General features: G+C 36.5%; 1 protein-coding gene across 5 annotated transcripts in view; it reads right to left on the bottom strand.

Moving 5' to 3' along the window:
* STK33 (serine/threonine kinase 33) overlaps window positions 1-21,975 on the bottom strand; it is a 131,791-nt gene that overhangs the window by 52,890 nt on the left and 56,926 nt on the right. For 4 of the 5 annotated variants that reach the window (XM_087433256.1, XM_087433255.1, XM_014782748.2 and 1 more), the window contains 4 exons: window positions 11,235-11,505; window positions 10,015-10,128; window positions 6,042-6,155; window positions 3,687-3,791 (listed from right to left, as the gene is read on the bottom strand). In XM_087433256.1, the coding sequence (XP_087289382.1) occupies window positions 3,687-3,791; window positions 6,042-6,155; window positions 10,015-10,128; window positions 11,235-11,505 (604 nt within the window). The remainder of the gene's footprint in view (window positions 1-3,686; window positions 3,792-6,041; window positions 6,156-10,014; window positions 10,129-11,234; window positions 11,506-21,975) is intronic. The other variant, XM_087433258.1, reaches the window with a different exon arrangement.

Raw genomic sequence — 21,975 nt, 5'->3', positions numbered from 1 at the left:
AGTGTATACTATTACCAATTTTTCATTTCTAAATGAAGACTCTAACAGTAATGTAAAGCAGGGCTCAGCAAACTTTTTCTGTAAAGGCCAGACCCAGATAGTAAATATTTTCAGCTTTGCAGGCCATACAATCTCTCTTGTAAGTACTCAGCTCTGCTGTTATAGCATAAAAGCAGCCATAAACAATACCACAAAACTTTATTTATGGACTTTGAAATTTTAGTTTCGTATAATTTTCATATGTCATGAAATATTACTTTTTTACATTTTTTTCAACCATTTAAAAATGTAAAAAACTTAGCTTATGGGCCGTAAAAAAATAGACAGCATGCCAGATCCAGCTCGCACACTGTAGTAGGCTGATCTCTGTATACAGAGCATAGATGCGAGGCACAGAATGGAGACAAGAAGGGGAAGAAGAGAAAGATGTGAAAAATACCTAGGAGGAAGAAACAGTGGGACTTAGCGACTAACTGGCTATGAGTGGTAAAAAACCGTGGATGAAATGCCTCTTCCATATTTTCTGTTTCTCTTGCTGCATATTAAGATCACTTGAGGTATTCCAAAGGGCAAGTTATCTATTGAGTCAAAAAGATTCAGTCAACTAAAATGCAAATCTTTTTCATACCTATTGCTATTCAGACACAGACTACCCTCCATGTCTCCATTCTATCCTATGCTGCTAGAGTTTCGTTGTTGTTAAGATTTGGGGGTCTGATTCTATTCTGTAACCACTACTAATGCAGCTTCTGCATTCAATCAGCAAGCATGAAGACAGGAAAAGAAGGTTAACACCCTTTCTCCCTATAGTCAAAACTGTGATTCACTAAACCTCAGGATGCTTTAGAATTTCAAAAGTAATAGAGAATTCTGCAAAGTCTAACACAAAAATAGGCTTTTGAACTAGGCCATATTTTTCCACTGACAGCACTGTAGGGACCACTGGTACATGAAATGGTAAGTGAACTCTCTGGAAGGAAAACTTAAATTAATGGTGCTTACAACACAAATTGATGTCAATTTAAAATACGTAAGTTGATAAAAGTTCTATCAAAAGTTTCTTAAAAGTCTTTTTATAATTATTAAAAATAATTGTATAGATCTGGAGAACACTTGGACTCAGAAAAAACTATAATATAGTCAGACTGGATGATCAATATTAATACTATGGCCTAACCAATCAGGTAGCAGTTTCCATTAATCCTTAAGATGGCTTCAAGGGGAGGTCTAGGCATTTGCATGAGTTGGGGAGGAACGGAGGCAGATCTGACCTACATGAATCAAGGGCAAGCAATACATAAGAAAGACAGTCACAGATGATGGATTCCTTTGCCTTCAAACTATTCTAGATTTGGACTCCCACTTGTGTCCAAGATAGAGTAACAGAGACCAGACTTACTCTCTCTCTTGAAACAACTTAAGAAATGGACAAAATATATAAAACAACAATTTTCAGACATTACACATCAGGCAGCATAGGGCAGTGATCCCCCGAGAGAGGGGAAACACATGAAGCAAGCCCCACAAATATCCTAGCTTATAGTTTGGAGAGTTTCCAGGCCACAGAGCAGGGGGAGGGAATCCAAGCAGAGCCCAGAAGTCTCCATGAATTGAGGAGACAGAGGCAGGAGTCCAGGAAGGCCAAGACAACTAAAGTTCCCAGGGCAGAGTACCATAGAGGAGAAAGCTGTGTACAGAGAAAGCTCAAGAGATCTGCAGAGGGTCCCCCTCAAGTCTTCAGCAGAGGACTGATGAGCGCATGTGTATGAACAAACTACCTGAAGCTGGGACAGAGCAAGGGGCAGAGGGAATGGTCACTGGAGCTTACACACGGCCAGGAAGAGTCTGTACTCCCACTAGCCAGAATGGAAAAATCTCATAATTCATGGGGCATCAGGAAGAGTACTCAGAAAGGTCTTACCTCATTAGTAGGAAAAAATTAGCCCTAGACCAAAGGCTGCTCTAGTTCCACCTAGCAGAGCTTAAAGCAAGCTTCAAAGTATCAGACTTTTTTCCAAGTAACTTAACTATGTCCTCGAATAAAGCTTAAGAATAGTCATAAGAACATAAAAATATGCAGCATCCAATCAAAAATAAACAGGCATATAAAGAAGTAAGAAAATATAACCCATAATGAAGGAAAAAAATCAATCGAAACTGACCTAGAAATGACACACACGATGGAATTAGTAGAAAAGGACATTAAAAGTTATTATAATTATATTTAAGAAGAAGAAGGAAACATTGAGCATGTTAAGTAGAAATATGGAAGATACAAAAAAGATCCAAATCAAATTTCCAGTGGAAGGGATAAATAGCACATACGATGCTACAGAAAAAGAGATTATTGAATCTGAAGACTATGCTAAACAGCAATAGAAACTATGCTAAATGAAATAAGGAGAGAAAAAAGATTGAAAAAAATGAATAGAGCATCTGTAAGCTGTGAACAATGACATGTGTACTTGGAGTCCCCAAAGTGGGAGAAGGCAGAAAAAATATTTGAAGAAATAATGGCCAAAAATTTCCTAAATTTGATGAAAACCATAAACTCACAGATCCAAGAAGCTCCATGAACCCCAAACACAAGAAACATGAAGAAAATTACACCAGGGCACAACAGAATCAAATTGCTTAAAACTGATGATACAGAGCAAAATTGTTCTAAGAAGATTTGGGGATAAAAGAAATCACAACTCTAACACTGAAAAGAAGAGTAGAGAAGACTTTTGGTATCATTGCCATAAAGTGCTCCCATAAAGGATAACTGTGGTTTTTAATAGTTATTAATTTTTAAGTACTCTTAATGAATCAAGCATAATGCATAACCCAAACTGACTATTACTGCCTTCGAGACTGGCAAAGGACACAAAGACTAATAGCTAACATTTAATGAGACAGATGCTTTATATCCATTTTCCCAATTAATCCTTCAACAACCAAATGAGGTTGATACTATTATACCCATTTTACAGATGAGGAAACTGAAGAATAGAGAGGCTGAGTAACTTGTCATGGTCTTATAGCTAATAAGTGGTAGAGCCAGGATTCAAATGCGTAGGCAATCTGACCCCCGAGTCCACATGCCTAACCACTATATTATACTGCCTCCAAGCAGAGAAACACCCAAGCCCACAGGCACTAACCAACCTGGAGGCAGAATGGCAAATAACCCAGGCTTCAGAACAACTCTAAATTAAAATTACAGGCCTTTAAAGAGAAGAATGATAACTTCTAGGGAAGAAGGAAGATTAAACATGTTGCTAAGACACAGACAACAAAATATCTTCTACACAGTGCCACAGATACCCTTGCCAACTTTATTATAAAGCTAACCTTGTAAAATTACAACAATATGCCAAGAGACTCCAATGGAGAAACCAAGGACCAAAGCAAAAGAAAAGCCACCTTTAAGGAAGCTCTAATCAGTTGTGTATGAAGTTGTTTCCATTTCAAACATTTGTTTTCAACACACCACCCAGAAACATCACTAAAGACATCAATCTAATCACCAGACACCTAATTATACAATCAATAATAAAAGTCCCCCAGAATGCTCTCATCAGTCTCCAATGACAGACTCATGCCAAGGACACGAGCGACTGTGCTGCAAAGGGACTACTTCAGAAGGAGATGGTGTGCATTTTGTAACAACTTTCAAAATGCAGCACCTGATCAAGACTTACCTTAGGCGTCTCGAAGACTTGTTCCAGATGTATGATATGCTCATGCTTCACAATTTTTAGAATGTTCACCTCCCGTTCAAGTAACTTCACAGCAGAGCTTCCAGCCTTAAATAATGAGGAAATGTCGATTTCACATATGACTATCACTACCACATACTTCCATATAAAAGTTATAGTTATTTTATATTTTTTCCTATATTTTCTTGAGAAGTTTCTTTTTCAAAAAATAACATGCAACTTATTTCCATAAGATTAAATTATGCCCCTTCTTTCCTTTGTCCAATTTTCGGTTATATATAATTTGGCCTCAAACCACATCTGTTTCTTGGACTATTTCTATAAATTAGCTCCTACATGGTCTCTGTCCCCTCACAAAATTATTCCAATTTTTAATATGCTTCTTAGTATTTCCTTCAAAATCATGTTGATCCTTTGATATTAGTATAATAAAAACAAAGGCTACTTTTCAGAAGAAGTAGATTGGAGAAGATAAAAACACGATGTTTTTCTTTTATTTTGTTTTGATTATATTTATACATCAAAAGAAATAACAGGCAGTAAGATTCTACACTTAGAGCTGCATTATATCACTTCCTAGTGCCCCGACTTCAAAAATTAACAGAGAGAGAGAGAGATCTTGCCTTCACACCAACCTAACTCCAATTTCACTGCCTTCCATGTAACCCTTAACCATCCTGACAACAAAAGGTAAAGGCAGGAGCACTCCAGGGAGCACAAGGCCTTCAATCAGGCATAGGTAATTGATTTTCTACAATGTCATCTAAGAAATTCTAGAAGGGCTTTCTCCACCCTCACCACAACTACCCAATTGTTACCCACCAATCATCATTGATACCTAAATTATCGTCATTATTTGAGGATAAGCATTGTCTTCATTCACATAAAAACATCCCAGAAAGGCATAACAAAGGTCTTATCTTTCCCTCCTTCCCCTTCCCACCCCAAGTTTGTGAGAGTACACAATAGTTCTTAAAGGACTGGAAAGGGATTGATAGTAAGACAAACTACCTGGTGAAAATTTTACCTAGGGTCATCCCTGCTTCCAACAACCATTACCATCTCAGGAGTGAGCAGGAAACTGCCCACCCACTATACCCCACACAAGTAGGATGAAGTCACATTTTAAGGTTATCCTACACGGTCAAGAGAAAAAGTGACCGTGAGGAGTGAATTCCTGCCTAGACTAGATATGGAAAGTTACCACAATTTCTCCTAAGATCCATCTCAATTCTCCCCAAATGGCTTGACCTGTATATAATGCAGCAATATACTGTCCAATTCATATACTGACTATACAATTTTATTTTACTATCTTAGTGTCCTATAAACTCTCAGCATCAATATGTCAGTGTAAGATTATGAATTCCTAAGGTTGGAAACAGGTCTCCTGACCATATAACCCTAAAACCTAACCCCTAAAACTACCCGACACCAAAAGGGCAAAGGAAATAACATCCCGTGCAGCACTGTGGTTGTAGAATTCTAAAATTTCTAGAAAGGCTCCGGATCTCCCCTTGTTAAGATTTATAGGTTACTTTATTAAACTTTAGAGACAGATGGTATGTAATTTGTTTTAAAGACTATATAAAATCTATTATTTTATTTTGCAAATGTAATGTTTATTATTACAAATCCAAGCCAAAACCAGCATAACGTTGTCTTTTGTTTTTTCCCAGGCACAGAAATTTTTAAAAAGTTGATGCAATGATTAGGTGTAAAGCCTGAGGACTTAGATTCCCCCTTAAAGAGAAGCCCAGTCATTCTCCAAGCCAGGAGAAACTCAGTGAGGAAAACAGTGGATACAAGTAAATAGTATAGTAGACAGCTGGGGGAAAAGTGGTCCAAACTGAAAGAGCAGGTAGGATGAACAGAATTAGCTAACAATGAGGAAATAGGGACTCAGAGGAAAGGAGAGAATAGAAGAAAAGTACATCAGAACCATTATCAGGAGAGATACTGGGACGTACTTCCAGCTAGGACATCTCTAGCCCATAGGCCTACATCTACACATACTGACCATCAGCCCTTCCCTTCAGTTCACTCTGGTAAACCTGACCTAGATTTGGTTATACTGGTTATGTTAATCCTTTCATGTGACCTAGATTTGGTTATATTGGTTATGTTAATCCTTTCATGTGCTTTTTCCAAATAGCACTTGGCTACTTGAGTTCAAGGACTGGTCCCTTCCCAGAAGGCTAGAGAAATGCCCACACTTCTCAGGGAAGCAGCCCAGGCCCTGGCCCTCAGGGTCAGCTGTGCTGGTGAGACACCGTCCTGCCTCCCTACCCTGCACTGGCCCTGGGCTCTCAGTCTGATGACGCTGATAAGCCTTACCTTGTCTTTGTTCACTTTTTTAATTGCCCACTTAGTTTCTGTTTCCTTGTCTGTAGCTTCAATGACCATTCCAAAGCTCCCTTGTCCCAATATTCTTCCAAAGGTATAGATTTCCTGGATAAAAAATAAGAGTTCCTTTCTCTCTCTCTGCCATTTACCAGGTATTAAAAATGAACACATGATACTGACAGACACCCACCCAAGGGAAGAGAGAGTCTGCTCCAGGGTAAAATCAAATAGAAGACACTACATATTTGTTTTAATATTAATAAACACATCTCAATCAACCCAAAATAAGTTTTGATGAATTTCATTAAATGTCCTTTAGAGGAAAACCATAAAAATCCTAATGGGGAAATGTGGAAAACCTCAAAAGTATAAAAATGAATCTCTTACAAATTACAATATTAATGAAATATCTTCATAAGAAAAAGGAGGAATGGAATATTACTACATATAGGTTGTGTGTATAAAACACATTCACCCAAAAAATTATCCCAAAACTCTGAGAGCTATACTATAAAATCAACACATATTAACCACTGAACAAACTGCTTTCTCGTTTACTAAGTAACACTTTTTCTTTATCTTCATTGTTTCTACCGAAAATGGCTTTTGTTGTTTTATTCCTTTTGTTTTAGGGAAAGCAGTATGTGACAGAAATTTTAATATAAATCAACAGTGAGAAGACAATAAAAACTATCCATAGTAACACTATCCAGACCAAGAATCCTTCCGCTTATCATTTACCTTCTGCTTACAAAGACAGAAGACACTGGATTGCCAACACCAGCATTCTGGTTCACATTGTAAAATAACAAACAGGTAACTCATTTATACTTCTATTTCTTGTGAATTTAGTTGAGGGGAGTCAGGCTTCCTGATCCAAATCAACTCCAGGGCATTAACATGAGTTTCTGGACCCACCATGATGGGGACTAGAACATGAGAGAAGAGCTAAAGTAATGCCACTAGGTGAAGCCTCCGATGGGTCAGCCAGCCAAAGCCCTCCCTAGGGATGCCACTCTGTCTCTCCTTCACCATGCAACAGGTAAGTTAGCTGCTAGTCTTTATATTTTCTGCTGCTTACTTTCCTTTCTTACTTTCGTAAAAGATTCAATGCCCAACTAATTACTTCCTTCCTTCATGAAGGGTTTCCCTGCCTAACTCTGCACCACACTGACTGTCCCTTTATTTTGACTTCCTTCAACATGTATGCATTAGTCCTTAAACACTATTATTACTCTCTTGCTTACAAACATTTTGGCTCATTTTTTTTCTTCCAAGATGGTCTAGAAGCTCCTTAAGAAGCTATTACTTTTGTATCCTTTAAAAAGCCTATCCTGAAACCTTGTAGGGAAAATATTTGTACTTAGTGCATGAGGGGAAAAGGAGAAGGAAGGAAGAGAGGGAAAGAGGGAAGGAAGGGAGCAGGGGAGGGGAAAGGAGAAAGGAAGGAGGAAGGGAAGGGAGTGAAGGAAAGAAGGAAGGAAGAGAGAGAAAAGGAAAGAAAGAAGGGAAAGGAAAGAAATAGAAGTGGGGGGAGGGGAAGGGAAGGGGAGAGAAAGAAAGAAAGAGAAAAAGAAAAAGAAAGAAAGGGAGAGAGAAAAGAAAAGAAAAGAAGAAGGAAGTGTTCAGCTTCAACATGTTAGACTTTCCTTAGATATTTCCTTGTGATATATACTTTGGGCACTACAAAGATGAATAAAAAACAATTCCTATTTTCTCAAAATTTGCAATCTACTCAAGAGATGAGATTATTACTTAAATCACAAAGTCTTAAGTTAAAAAAAAAAAAATACAAAATGACAATGGGGCCACAGACCAAAGCTAAAATACTGGAAGAATAAGGAAAATATTAAGAGGTGGCTTCTAAGATTGTCATGTGAGGGAACAAAGGCAAAAAAATATTGAGAATTTTTTTCTATAATCCAAGCAAGTCAACGAAGGCATTCCAAATGAATAGCAGCACAAATGCGGAATGAATGAGTGAACTGATAAATGAATGAATAATCAATAAATCCAGTCAGCAGGCTAGCCAGCTAGTCAGGAACCTTCCTTCTATATATACACACATTTGAGAGAAGTGACAGACTGGGTATGGGAGTTGAACCCTAGAGGAGGAGCTCCGGACTTAGGGTCGTGAATGTTGCGAATGGCAACTCCTAGACTCACAGAGGGTGCATCCTGCCCAGGTGACTGTCCCCAAGACATTGCTTTCTGATGATTTATACTTACTTTGGCTCCTCCCACTTCCCCCCATCACTTAACAGAGAGAATCAAAGCAGAAAACTAACATGATTAAAATAAGACAAAACATTCTATTGTTATTATACTTACATGCAACTCCCAACCATATGTTATGTAAAATGAGTTAAATCTCAACTTAAATGTCATTTGCCCTTTTTTTCCCACAGAACAAAATAATCTCAACTCCATAACAATTTCTCCAATTTTTCTTGTCCTTTACAAACTGAACTCTCATTTTCTCTCTAAACATACAGAACCACAACTTGGACACAGTATTTTAATTGTTTAAATAGGATTTTTAAAATGAGGAATGGGTAGAAGAATAGCTCAACTGCCCAACTAGTTTTTTATAAACTAATCTCTTTCTTCAACTAACAGCTATGACTGTAACATCATTACATAGTGGTGAAAATAAGGAGAAAATGACTTCTTGTTTGTAACAATCTTAAGAAGATGCTATTAAAATGGTAATGTAGATCTATTTTTATTGACATAGAAGAAGTCCATGACACAGTGTAGAGTGTAAAAGCATGCATGATGTGACTCCATTACAAAAACGTGTGTATGTGGGGGTGCTTACAGTGATGTCTGGAAAGATGTTCATTTAAATACTAAGAGTAGTTATCATTGGGTAGTAGAATTTTGGATGATTGTAAATTCTCTTTTTATACTCTTCTGAAATGTTTAAAATCTTTAAAATGAGCCTGTCCATTTACTGGGGGAAGAGAAACTTCAACTATACTAGTTAAGGTTATTTCTTAAAAATATGAATATATTTGAAATATTTCACAATTTAAAATAGGAAAAAAATAAAAATAAAAAAATAGGATAAGACTTAGATGTGCACACAAAAAATCAAGTAAAGGTAATAAACTTTACAATTGGTTATAACTGGCTCACAATTTTATTTTCTTCACTTTTCTATCTATATTTTCCTAATTTTTCACAGAGAGCACATTTTGATTTTACAAAAGCTCTAATGGCTAAATTTAAAACTCAGTAAATTTGTGGATTTTTAAAAAAAAATACAGGCCTTTTATTCAAAGGGGGAGATTTAAACATTTCAAGTCAGAATTTCTCAGGAAGCTCTTCTGATCACTTCAAGTAAATTATCAAATATCTCTTAAAACCATTTTTTTAAAGTTATTTAACGTTAACACAATTTTCTCCTTGTAGTTGTTCTTGTTGTGGTTCCTTTAATCTGATGTTAAAGGAACACATTTTAATTTCTAAAATGGTACTAATATTTAATTCATATTTGTACATAATAATGAGAACCCTGGGAAGAATAATAATCGGTATTCATCCAATCACAGGCTGCAAAAAATGGAGGGGATCCAAGAGGGAAATTCTGGCCTCACTACCAGTCATCAAGGAAGTGAACAGCCAAACCATCTCAAGTCATCTGGTCTCTGTGCGTCTTGAAGAGGCCTACACAAAGACTCCACGATTGCCCTCAGCAACAGGCAAGACCTGAAGACTGAAATGTTCTCCTTTTATCTAAGAAAAATGCCCTCCACTTGAATTAAAGTCCATTTGGCCCTCTATGAAGAGAAAAAATAATTAGTCTGAATTCTCTTTAGTAAAGATTTTGACAAACCTGAAAATGGTAAATTTCTTCCTTTCTTTCCTTAGAGACTTATTTTAAATCATTTTTGCCATTAATCATTGACTTAGAAGAAACCTGCAAGTTCCTAGCAGCTTCAGTTTGCTTTCTACATACCTGAATAGCAGCTCCATTGGCCATCCTTATGTGAGGAACTTTTCCCTCTGTAAAGTTGCCCCGACCCCATTGTTGTTGAGATGTTTTTCTCTCTACATTTGAGGTTCTTGATGGCTTGGACCAAAAAGGAATAAAAATATTAATTTTATGATATAATACACTTGTTGACAAAGTAAGAACCCTAATTTAGATAATCTGACAAATCTTTACCATGTGCCATGATATTTACTGTGTACAAGACAGTTTACTGTCTTTTTCAAATTCTAAGCTCTATATGATTTATTGGCTCATTAGGCTAAAAGAGACCTTACGAAGTCATTCTATCTAATCTGAATCCAGGCAAATCTACAGGATACCTGCATAGCGGATACATCAGAACTTACCCAATGATTCTTTAAAATAATGATAAGGCAACTTCACAGCTTTCTTAATCACCCTTGTTTTAAAACATAACAATCATCTCAAATAGGTTATACATTAAAAATTACTGGCCAGACATTCATAAAATACGCTTCAAACGAAAATAACATAGTAACAACTTACTCAGAGATGCCTATATGTCAATAACTATACTGTAATACAAATTAGAAATAACAGTTTAGGGAGAAAATTTGAAAAAGGTCCAACTTTGAGGGTTGCGAATCTAACTTTTCTTAAATTTACTCCTCTCTGTCTTCAAAGCTGTGCTATATCAATTATAATCTTCCGCACTGCTTCTTCTCTACAAAGGTGAACACATCCAAACCAGTCCACCCAGGTAGTCATAGATTGTTTGTAACTAATGCAAATCAATTTTGTAAAGTATATTTGATATTCCATCTACATAATCAGGAATTGTCTTAAATAATAACCACCTTATATTTAACCACAACAGTAAGTCTCATACTGCATCAGTTGAAGAAAATGCCCAAAAATTCAGATTAATTCAACTTGAAAATCAATTCATTTCTGTATAAACCATTAAAAAAAAGAAGCTGGAATAACATTCCAAATTATGCACAATCTTGGCAAGTAATTAATTTGGGCAGTGGTTGGAAGTATCATAAAAGAAATTACTAACCAACTTTGCTCACCTCTTATGTAAAAAAGAAATGTTCCCTTGATAGTTAAGAAGGCAATGAGTTAGCTGACAAGGGCCTGTGGGATATGGATGAAGCTAGGGATAGGATTAGGGAATGGGATGTCAACTTGTGTTGAGATGTAGAATCTTTGATATTTACCAAATCTTTTCTAGAGGCAATATCTTTGCTGGTTTGTTTTTCTTTTGTTCTCTCTGGTGAAACCACAAATTCTGAACTACCAATGCTTGATGTCTGTGACATTTCCACCACTGAAATTGGAGAAGCATTTGTTCTACAGGAACATACACAAAGTACATTTTTCTGAGAAGCAGATGAACACCTGGAGCATTTTGCGGACTTTTTATCAATGCCACTATCAGCCATTTGCTTAATTCCACACCAAAAGCAACTTGAAAGAAAGATGTTTCCACTGTTTGAAGAAAAGAACCACACAAAAAAGGATAAGGTGAGCTGATGGTAAAAACTGTAAATTCCAGTTGGTGAGGTCGTTAGGTTAATGATGCACTAGACTTATATTCACACATGAGAGCTGCAGAAAGAAAAGAAATCACCATTTAGAAAATTCTTTCTTATCCTATTACCCTCCTAGAAATCAGAAAAAAACTAACAACTAGCACCAAAAGCATCCTGCCTACACATGAAAAGTTAATATTTACAACAAAATTAGGACATATTTCTAAAAATCAAAGGATTCTCATCTTTCAAATTTGATTTCTTGAACTCCAGACATTTTATTTACTTAACAATCAAAAGAATCAACCTCTCTGTTCAGAACCATAAAACTGCTGAAAAGCATGGTCTAAGGAAGTCAATTTGGTGGGTTGATACCATTTTTTTAAATGAAGTAAAATAGAATAGATAATAGGGTATTTTGCATAGATTCTTGGTTACCCTGATAAGTCTGTGAAACTTTTATTTTAATTATATAGATATATATGTATAGAATGTTTGTGTGTGTGTGGGTACTTGGTCACATTATAAAATGTATTTCTTAACATGGGTTGTAGTTAAAAAAAAGACAAAAAATACTAGTGTAAAACATACATTACTGTGAGTTTAAAATTTAAATCTTAGTCTACTTATTATTAGAGCAAATTCATATTACACACTTCAGAAAGGAGTAGATAATTTGATTTTATAAACTACCTAATTCTAAAAGTTAAAGGCAATATTAGAAGTATCCTCATTTTTATACTCAAATGGCAAAAACAGGAACTAGTGGGTGCTATTTTTCTCTGCTAACTAGAGCATTCTACCTAACTAGAGTTATTGGCAGCTGTGTGGTGGCAAGTTGGAAAGATCTGAGCTGAGGAAGAAGGGAGGAATGTGTTCTGCAGTACATAAAAGAGAACACCTCAAGAAACTCCCAGAAGTAACTGGAAGTACACTAATATGGTTTTGTACCATAATATTTCACATATTATTTAAAAGTACATTTTGTAGTCACAGATTGATAAGGCTTGGGGATATATGGAATATACCTTTGTCCTTTGACTGAAATAAACTTGACCAGAATAGCAAGTTAGATATCTTTATTTCATTAAAGAAATATCTTTCTAGTTTTAGTTGTCTCAGACTGGTTTCCTAATCAGAAATGAGTGCTGACTTTTATCAAATCCTTATCTATTGTGATTTTTTCTTATTGGATCTTTTGATATGTTCTATTGTATTAAAGGCTTTCCTAATATTAAAGCATTCTTGCATTTATAGTATGAACCCTGCATGATCATGATGGATGATTCCTTTAATGTGCTGAAAAATTGACGTGTTTGTATTTTGTGTTTTCATAGTCACACCCATAAGTTAAACTGGTCTGTAATTTTCCTTTTCAGCCATCTTTGTCAGGTTTTGATACAAGATTCTGGCTAGTTTCACAAAATAAATTGGGTGTCTTTCCCTTTCACAATGCTTGGTAACAATCTGTATAGCACAGGAATCTCCAGAAAATCCCCTAGGCCCACAGGATTTTATGAAAGATATTGCTAGTAGTTTATCCAATATTTATTCTCCCATTCTTCCTTACTAACAGAATCCTGATTTTGTCCCGGGCAGCAGTGTGCTCATTAAAAGTCCTCCATTTCCCAGCCTCCCTTGTAGGGATGGCCATGCGACTTAGGGCCGTGAACCTTATAGAATGCAAGCAAAGCTGTACTTAAAAGAAAATTTATATTCTCAAAACTTTATTGAAAACAGAAAAAGAAAGGATAAAAATATACTACATGAGGGCCAGCCCCAGTGGCCTGGCGGTTAAGTTCGGCACGCTCAGCTTCGGTGGCCCAGGTTCAGTTCCCGGGTGAGGACCTACACCATTCGTCTGTCAGTGGCCATGCTGTGGCAGTGGTTCACAGACAAAAAGAGGAAAACTGGCAATGGATGTTAGCTCAGGGCAAATCTTCCTCAGCAAAAAAATATATATATACTACATGAAAAGTCAAATGAAGAAAAACATGATTAAGGATAAAATTTAAGATGAACAGAAATGACAAGGAAATGTAGGTTTTGTTGAATTTTGCCTATAAGGCTCCAAATAAACTGACCCCTCACTACCTCTCACATTTCATATCTCACCATTCTCTCCCTTGCTCTAGCCTCCTTGCTCTTCCTCGAACAATAAGTATGACCTTTCATCAAAGTGGTACAAGAAAATTCTCCTGCTGGGATCAAAACTCATAATAGTGAGCACTGGAAAAGGGGTATAGAAAGGACCCTCCAGACAGGTAGAGGGAACAAAGAATGCACCCAACGATGCTAAACACACACACATGCCCCTCTTACAAATGCTTGACCTTGCTTTTCAACTATATGTAGCAAGAAAAAGAAAACTCAAAATATACCTGTATACACTTTGCAAAATGATTTAACTTCACGCCTTGGAAGAAAATGCTTTGCATTTCAGGTTAAATATAAATGTAACCATCAATGACTCAGAGCAGCAGAATAGATCTGCAAATAACAACTTTTCTGTTTAGGAAAAATAGTGCACCACTGGGCCGGCCCCTCAACTGAATCTTAAAGTATTAAATTTTTCATTTTTGAGATGGATGTTTTTGTGGATCAAAAATCAGTTATCTGGGGCCAGCCCGGTGGCTTAGCGGTTAAGTGTGCGCGCTCCGCTGCTGGCGGCCCAGGTTCGGATCCCGGGCGTGCACCGACACACCACTTCTCCGGCCATGCTGAGGCCACATCCCACATACAGCAACCAGAGGGATATGCAGCTATGACATACAACTATCTACTGGGGCTTTGGGGGGGAAAATAAATAAATAAATAAAATTATTTTTTAAAAAATCAGTTATCTGTTTCTTAGCTCTGTTCAAGAAGAACTTCCTTTAATTTTTTCATCAATTTCTCAATAAATCATATTATCATAATATCACTGACACTGACACAGACTTCTGAGCACTTGGTTGCTCCAGGCTCTGACTTATCCGTTGCCCTACATTATTTGGAAGCTATATTCAGAAAGCATAGGAGTTCCTATCACTCATGGAGGAGTCTCATCTCTGCTCTCCAACCTACCAACCACTACATTTGCCAAAGTAATGTTCTACTTTCTTACCACAGCAATTCTAAAACAGTAGGTTGAATAGCCGCATGCAAAATTTCTTGACAAGAATTAGATTTCAAATTTAATTTCTTTTTTGGCTGGCCGAATTCTAATTATTTTAGCTTAAAAACCAAAATAGAACAAACATTTACTCACATTTCTTTCTTTCTCACTTATGAATTCATCTGAAAGATTTGTTACTAAAATAAATCTCCTATCTAGCAGGCTAAATGATGTCATTCATATTTTAAAGGCATAAAATTAAACAAGTATTGCAAACCTAACATATCTTTATGTAAACACAAAGATGCACAGCTCTTCTTCTACAGAATCATGGAATTTTGTTTAAACAGGACTTTAGATATAAAAAGATATATTAGAAAATCAAAAAAGCTTCTAATGTAATATTGTTTCTTTGTGTCTCCAAAGACTGGACAACATAGTTATTAGACATAATGTAAACAAATAAAGTAAGTTCAAATCATGTCAGTATTTAACTAACATGCGAGCTTCCCTTTGGCTAAAGGTTTCATTTTATTTTCAGAACTAAGACAAGTCAATGGAAAAATTCTGATACGGAAAATCTCTGAGCTTTTATTTAAGCATAAAAAGGTCTCTTTCATATTTGCCCTAGAAGATACACTTACAGCAATTTCCTCAAGAAAATGAACACAAGAATGGTTTTATGAGCTATAACTAGCTATAATTTTCTTCCCCAAAAGCAATTTTTTAGTTTTCTTTGCTAAGACTGTGTCTACAAGGAACCTAAACAGTCCTTCAATTCAGTCAAAAATGTGTTCTATTCAAGTGAAGATAAAAAACTTACAGATTGTCTGACATTATGCAGACCAAGCTGAACGACTGTATATTCATTTTTCAACTTGTTTTCATAACATGCTTACAGAGCCTAAAGAGGGGCCAAATGAGCTTTCAGATCACAGTGCTCTATTTTAAAGGAGACCAGCACTTGTTTACTATTTCCACTATGGATGTGGTTAGGGAAAATGAGTCTCTGGTGTCTTATAAAAGGATTTACAGTATATTTAAAATTCACATTCACATTCATGTGCTATTAGTTTTTGTCCTATTTTAATTTGAATAATATTCCTCACTGATTCAGCTGTAATCTAGAGGGACAGTCTTAAATGTGGCCCCGATGCTGACAGATTAAGGTAAGAACAGAGATTTTACTAAGAAAGTTTGGCTTAAAAAGGCTGGATAAAATCAGGAGACGCTGGTTCTTTCTTGTTGTTATCCAGTGTCTTTTCTCCCTGTACATTACAAGCAACCTGAAGCCAGGGACCTTTATGCCAGCACAGGCCTATCTGTACATAATAGACACTCAGTGAAAATTTCTGAGTGTTCATTTTGTGGGCAAGAGCCAGAATCACAAATCACTTAGGCAGAAAAATAGGCAGATGTATAGGAAGAGTCATCAAAGAAAGGAGGAGGTCACATGGAAGAAGGATATCTCAAAGGGAATGTGAAGGCTCTCTTCACAGATCTAGAGAGGATTAGGCATAAGGAATTAGACTTCTGTGTGATTCAAAGAGAGAGTGCAAGCCAATTTCAATCTAATATAAAGGCTTCCTCCAACTGTCAAAGATAAAAGGAAAGACTATCTCAGTCACTAGAAGTTTATAAGCAGAGGATGGAAGGTCAGTTGGCAGAAAACCACAGGAAGTATTTAAGCATAGACTAGGATGTCTTGAGGTCCCCCCAGCCCTAAAAGTCTACAAAGATGAATCACTCCTTCTAATGATCAACTGAGGCACAGCAGACACTTAAAGGAACTGAAGCGGCACCTGACCTCACCTCCATTGTGGAGGTTTCAATATTATAATGGGGATTCTGCTTTCCTACGACAGATCAAGCCAAACCAGTTACAGCCCCAAAACTCACCTCAGCCAATGTGAATTTCACCTATAAGAGAGCAGCATTGTTAGAACTTACCATGGGGACAGGGCAGTAGTGAGGAGGAGGAAAGGATGAGTCGGAAGGCTGGATGTGCTGAGGAGTATGGCCCTGGCTAGAAAAGAAAAAGCTAAATAAAGTGTAGAATAAAAGATATTGTAAGAAAAAGGAAGTAAGATTTCCTTCCCACTCACGAAATCAGAGAATAACAGGTGAAGAGTGAGCAAGTGGGCCCACATGTAGCGAAGGCAGTCAAAAAATACTACGTCGCCAGTAGACTCTAGAAGAGAAGTAGAAACACTCTGAGGATTGTGGCATGAACACGCAGCTCGGCTCCATCCAGAATGCTTAAAAGAAAATAGTATTCTTGTACTCAGGAATCTTTTTGTCCCCAGCTTTATTGAGGTATAATTGACAAATAAAATTGTAAGATATTTGAAGTGTACAATATGATAATTTGATATAGATATACATTGTGAAAGGATTCCCCCCATTGAGTTAATTAACACATCCATCACCTCATATTGGGTACAAACTTTCAGTTACAAGATGAATAAGGTCTGAGGATCTAATGTATAACATAGGGACTGTAATTGATAACATTATACAATAAAATTGAAATTTTCTAACAGAGTAGAACTTAAATATTCTCATAAAAAAAGGTAAATATGTACTCAGGAATATTAATCCAATTAGAAATAGATCAATAAGATTAAGAATTTGATGACAAATTTGAGAGATTTGCTAGCTTCATTTATCAAGCACCAATTAATCATTTTTCATTAATAAAATATATTAATATAAGTGTGGTCAGAGTGCTCTTCCTGTATGCCGAGTATTGAAAGAGAGGAGCTTTCCAAAGCCAGCAACTTTCCATGAAACTAATTAGTTAGCTAAGAAAATGTGTGATATAATGCTCCAACCCAGAAGTTTCATACCACATGAGAAAAGGCATTCTGACCCTCAAGATCATGCTCAAATACTGGAAGCACAGTTTAGAGGTGTCCAGGCAACTTTCCTCTTGTGGCCAGATCTCTGCAAATTCAACAACTCCAAACAGTCTACAATAAAACAACAACAGATTCCATGATTCCTATTTCCAAGTTTCTGTAGAAATAATCTTAATTTAATAAAACAGAAAATAACACAAAAACTACTTCTCTTAACTGTGAGGCCCCCTGCCCAGGTCAGGAACTATGTTCTATTCACCTTGTCATCTTGTGTCCAGTAAAAGGCCTCCATTAAATAAGGATTACTGATTGAAAGTCATTCGCTGATTCATGGAAACAATGTTTTATAGCTTATAAATATAATAACATACAACGTAGTTGCCTTGTGTAAGAAAGCCAGTGGCTTGTCATGTAAACAAAGTCAGAATATCCTTGTGGAAGTCTCCTGACCAAAAAACTGCACTACGACCCAACACTTACTCCATCTTGAAGCTCTCATTCTAGAGCAAAACACAAAAACTCCTATACCAAGCCTGATCCCAAGCCTCTACTTTAAATTCCCACCTGCTTCTGAAAGGTTCCCAATCAGACAAGATGTTATAACTACACTCCCATATTTATGTTCTATTCAAGACTTTTGGTTTTCAGGAGTCTAGAAGGATACAAACACTCAAGTAGTTATTTCAGTGATGGACCATATTGTCAATCTTAAAGTGTTTCTGCTAGCTAAGGTCAGTCCCCAACAACTAAGGCCTTGGTCATAATAAACCTTATTACTAAGATCCTTATATTCAACAAAAGATCACTATTTTTGGCAGATGGTGTAATTAGCAATAACTGGTTCATTTTTCTTTCATAATAAAACATGCGTGTTATAGCCAAAACCAAAAAATTTCATGTGAGATATATGTTAACCTTCTCAGGCTCCTTAGCCAAATCACCTTGAGTAAGGATGCCTGTTTTCTGGAAGAACTTGTTTTCCTCACTCCTAGTGATGAGCCATTTATCTGCAGCATACAAACTCCAGACTTACAGCCAGCATAAAAGCATTTAGAACATCATATCTCAGGAACCAACATGGCATGGCTGTTAATTTCAGCAAGACAGGAAAGATAGGGGAAATAAGACCTAAAAAGTACTCAATGGCAAGGGTTCTGTAATTCTGGCCAAGAAGTGTGCCCAGAGGGTAGTACTGAGTTAAGCAAAGAGCACCGGAGGTCCAAGTAGGAGAAGAGGCCAAGTGAGATTCTAGCCATCTAATAGTTTATGTTGCCTCCTTTTCTGAATACCTGTTATATACCAAGGATTGTATTGGTTGCTGGGGATAAAGAGATTATCAAGACATGGGCCTTACTAATGATGATTATGATAAAGATAATGATAGGTATGTTCAAAGTACAAAAGTGATGCAAAAGAGGGAGTGACCAGGGAAGTAACATAATCTAGTAAGAAACAAAAAAATTTTTAGAATGAGAAAGACCAGGATTCAAATTCCACCTCTACCACTTACCAGCTCAGTTCCCCCATACGCAAAGTGGAGATAACAGTAGTAGCTATCTTAAATGATTGTTGTGAGGACTAACTAGGTAACAAGTGTAAAGTGCCTAGTACTTTGCTGGGTACACATTATTGCTTTAAAAATCATTATTACTCACTTGCTGAGGGTAAGATCCCAGAGGTTTCGCGGGACAGGCAGTACTCAAATTACGTCTTGAAGAATGAGCTGGAATTCACCTGGTGAACAAGTCAAGGAAAGGCTCTCCAGACGAGACACCAGCACATGCAAGGGCCCAGAGCCTGAGGTTCCAGAGGAATAGAAGAAGGTTCTTGCCTTTGAAGGCAAGAACAATGGGAGAGAGAAAGCCAGGTCTGGGTTAAGACAAGAAGGAAGAAGCAGTTCCAGAAAAGATTAGGGTTAAACAAGAGTGCCTTCACTGAAGAACAGTGGCTCCACCAGGCACAAAAGACAGATGGGGTGGAGTAGGACATGAGGTTCTCATCCTGGGAGAGCTGCCAGAAAGAGAGCGCTGCTGCAATAGAATCATCTTAGATGAACACTTCCAGCCCTGACGCTAATCAGCCGCAAGTTTAGAGTAAACAGAGAGTGGCCGCCAAACTGCCAACACTAACTCTCTCCTCCAGCAAGTATTTGAAGCTCAGCAGTGAAGGGGACACAGGGCATAAATGTGTGCTGAAAATATAAACTGTAAAGTTCAAAATTATGAAGAACAGGCTTCAGCCAGCACAATCAATCCAAATCTACTGCCATAGGAACACATTACAATTTAGTGACAAATTCACTAGAGTCAATGTTTGAATGCCATAGAATATATGGCTTATTTCTAATTAGTGCCAAAATAACAAAAATACCAAAGGAAGCTTCCCACTATAACGTCGACAATAAAATATTAAGTTATTTATTTTATTCACACACACACCTCTACTCCAAATTCAGCACTACTGCAAACAAAAGTACATCAGTCCCAAGAAACAGAACACTAGTGTTCTACCATCTGGGGTCTAAGACCAGACCCCAAATTTCTAAACAGCTTATGAGCTTTAAAATTTCAGAAGTCTTCTCAGACGATGTTTCCATTTGACATGCAGAGAAATTTTTAAATGAAATATGTTTGCCCTTGGTAAGGAGAAAGAACTCAAGCTTTACTGTTAGACAGACCAAGGTATAAATTCCTCACCTGTGGGCTCAGCTTCCTCACATGCAAAGTATATAGATGGTGTCTATACACCTACAGAGCAGAATTGTTATGAAGACAGGATACAATGTATGTAAAGTCCTGATACACTGTAAGCTCTTAAATAAATGGAAGTTTGTAGTATTATTATGAAACTCCGCCAAAACCCAATGGATGGTAGCAAAAGAAAACTATTTTATAAGTCATAATCTCTCAATCTAATGCTCCAAATATTGTTCTACATGGGTTACAGCAATACAAATTGCCATCTAATTAGCTCATAGCTAGCTTAGAATACAACCTTATGGAAGCTTGCTCTAGATGTATGCAGCTAAGTTGTAAAGGGAATGGTTTGCTGGACTAGCCCACAAGCAGCTTGTTATATGTTAAATTCTGAATGCTACAGGCACTCAAATATCACATAAGAATTTTATTTTTTAAATATGTAATGCTGAATATCAAGGAGAACATTTTAGCCTAGCCAAGACCACAGTCTCTCAAAATACTACTAGTCTATATTATACCTTAACAACTGATCAAGAACGAATAATATGTAAATGGTTAGGTTTTCAGAGAAAGGAGGCGCCTGTATCCACAGATTTATTTACTTGGTGAGTTTTCGAAAGCTTGCAATGGAACTGTAAAAACAATGTGATTAAAATCGATAGAGCACATCATTTGCTGATACTGTTGCCCAAGAAAAGGCAATAAGCCTTAGGCATGTTATTACTAGATTCTAGAATTTCACTGACAGGTTCAAGATTTTTATAGGCATCTGAGAATAGAAAGGATTTCTTTTTTGGAGCCAAGGGATTTTTCTCTTCAATTAAAAGAAAATCATCATGTCTCTCTTTTTTTATGATGAAGATTAAAAATGTCCTCTATAACATTTAAAAAAAGTAATATTAATATTAAATTTTCCTTTATTTCCTAAAATAAAAGTAGATTGACAATCCTAATTAAAATTAAACTCAAAGCTACTTTTGTTTAACAATACTGTATCCAACCACATATCCATTTAACAAATACTAGAATAGTTCAGGGAATAGTGGTTGTAAGATTATTATTTCCGCAAAGTCCATGCAGAAGAATATGCAAATCCAAAAATATGAGTTACCAAACCTCTTCTGCAAAAATGAGCAATGACTCTCTTTTCATGTCTTAGTGATGAAATGATAAACTTTTAAGTAGGCTTTCAAATTCAAAGAATGCTATATTTTAAAGTATGCTTTTTATTCAGATAGCAAAAGTTAGTCATGTAGACATAAATTCATTTGATAAAAAGTGACCAAATAAAACTGAACCTAAAATCAGCATGACTTTTACCCTAGTCAGACCCTCCATTACACTACAAAACAGAAAATTACAAAAGTTTTGAATTGCTTTATAGTGAAAATTCCAAAGTAGAAACATTCTTAAGTAGCCTAGGAAAGCTGATGGAATCAACCTTGTAGCTTTATGCTTATGATAGAAAAAAATGTTGACTAGAAGAGGTGAGATGATTTATCATGAATCCTGATATAAGGCTAGGCTCATAGAAATATATTTATCTAGGCATTAGGCCTATATTTACTAGCTTTCACCAAGTAAACAGTAACGTCTATTTAGGGGAGCTTAGGTCTTTAAACTTACATCGGATGCAAATAATTTAAAACAAAAAAATCTACAAAACACCACATACTTTCTTGTCACTAATATACAGACATACTTACATACATATATAATAGCTTTATGTCCTAAATAGTTACCTATTGAAATAGATAGCTTTATTAACT

This window comes from Ceratotherium simum, chromosome 7, assembly GCF_057802395.1.
Source record: "Ceratotherium simum simum isolate JZ-2026a chromosome 7, ASM5780239v1, whole genome shotgun sequence".
Lineage (NCBI taxonomy): Eukaryota > Metazoa > Chordata > Mammalia > Perissodactyla > Rhinocerotidae > Ceratotherium > Ceratotherium simum.
This window is presented reverse-complemented; position numbering and strand designations above follow the sequence as displayed.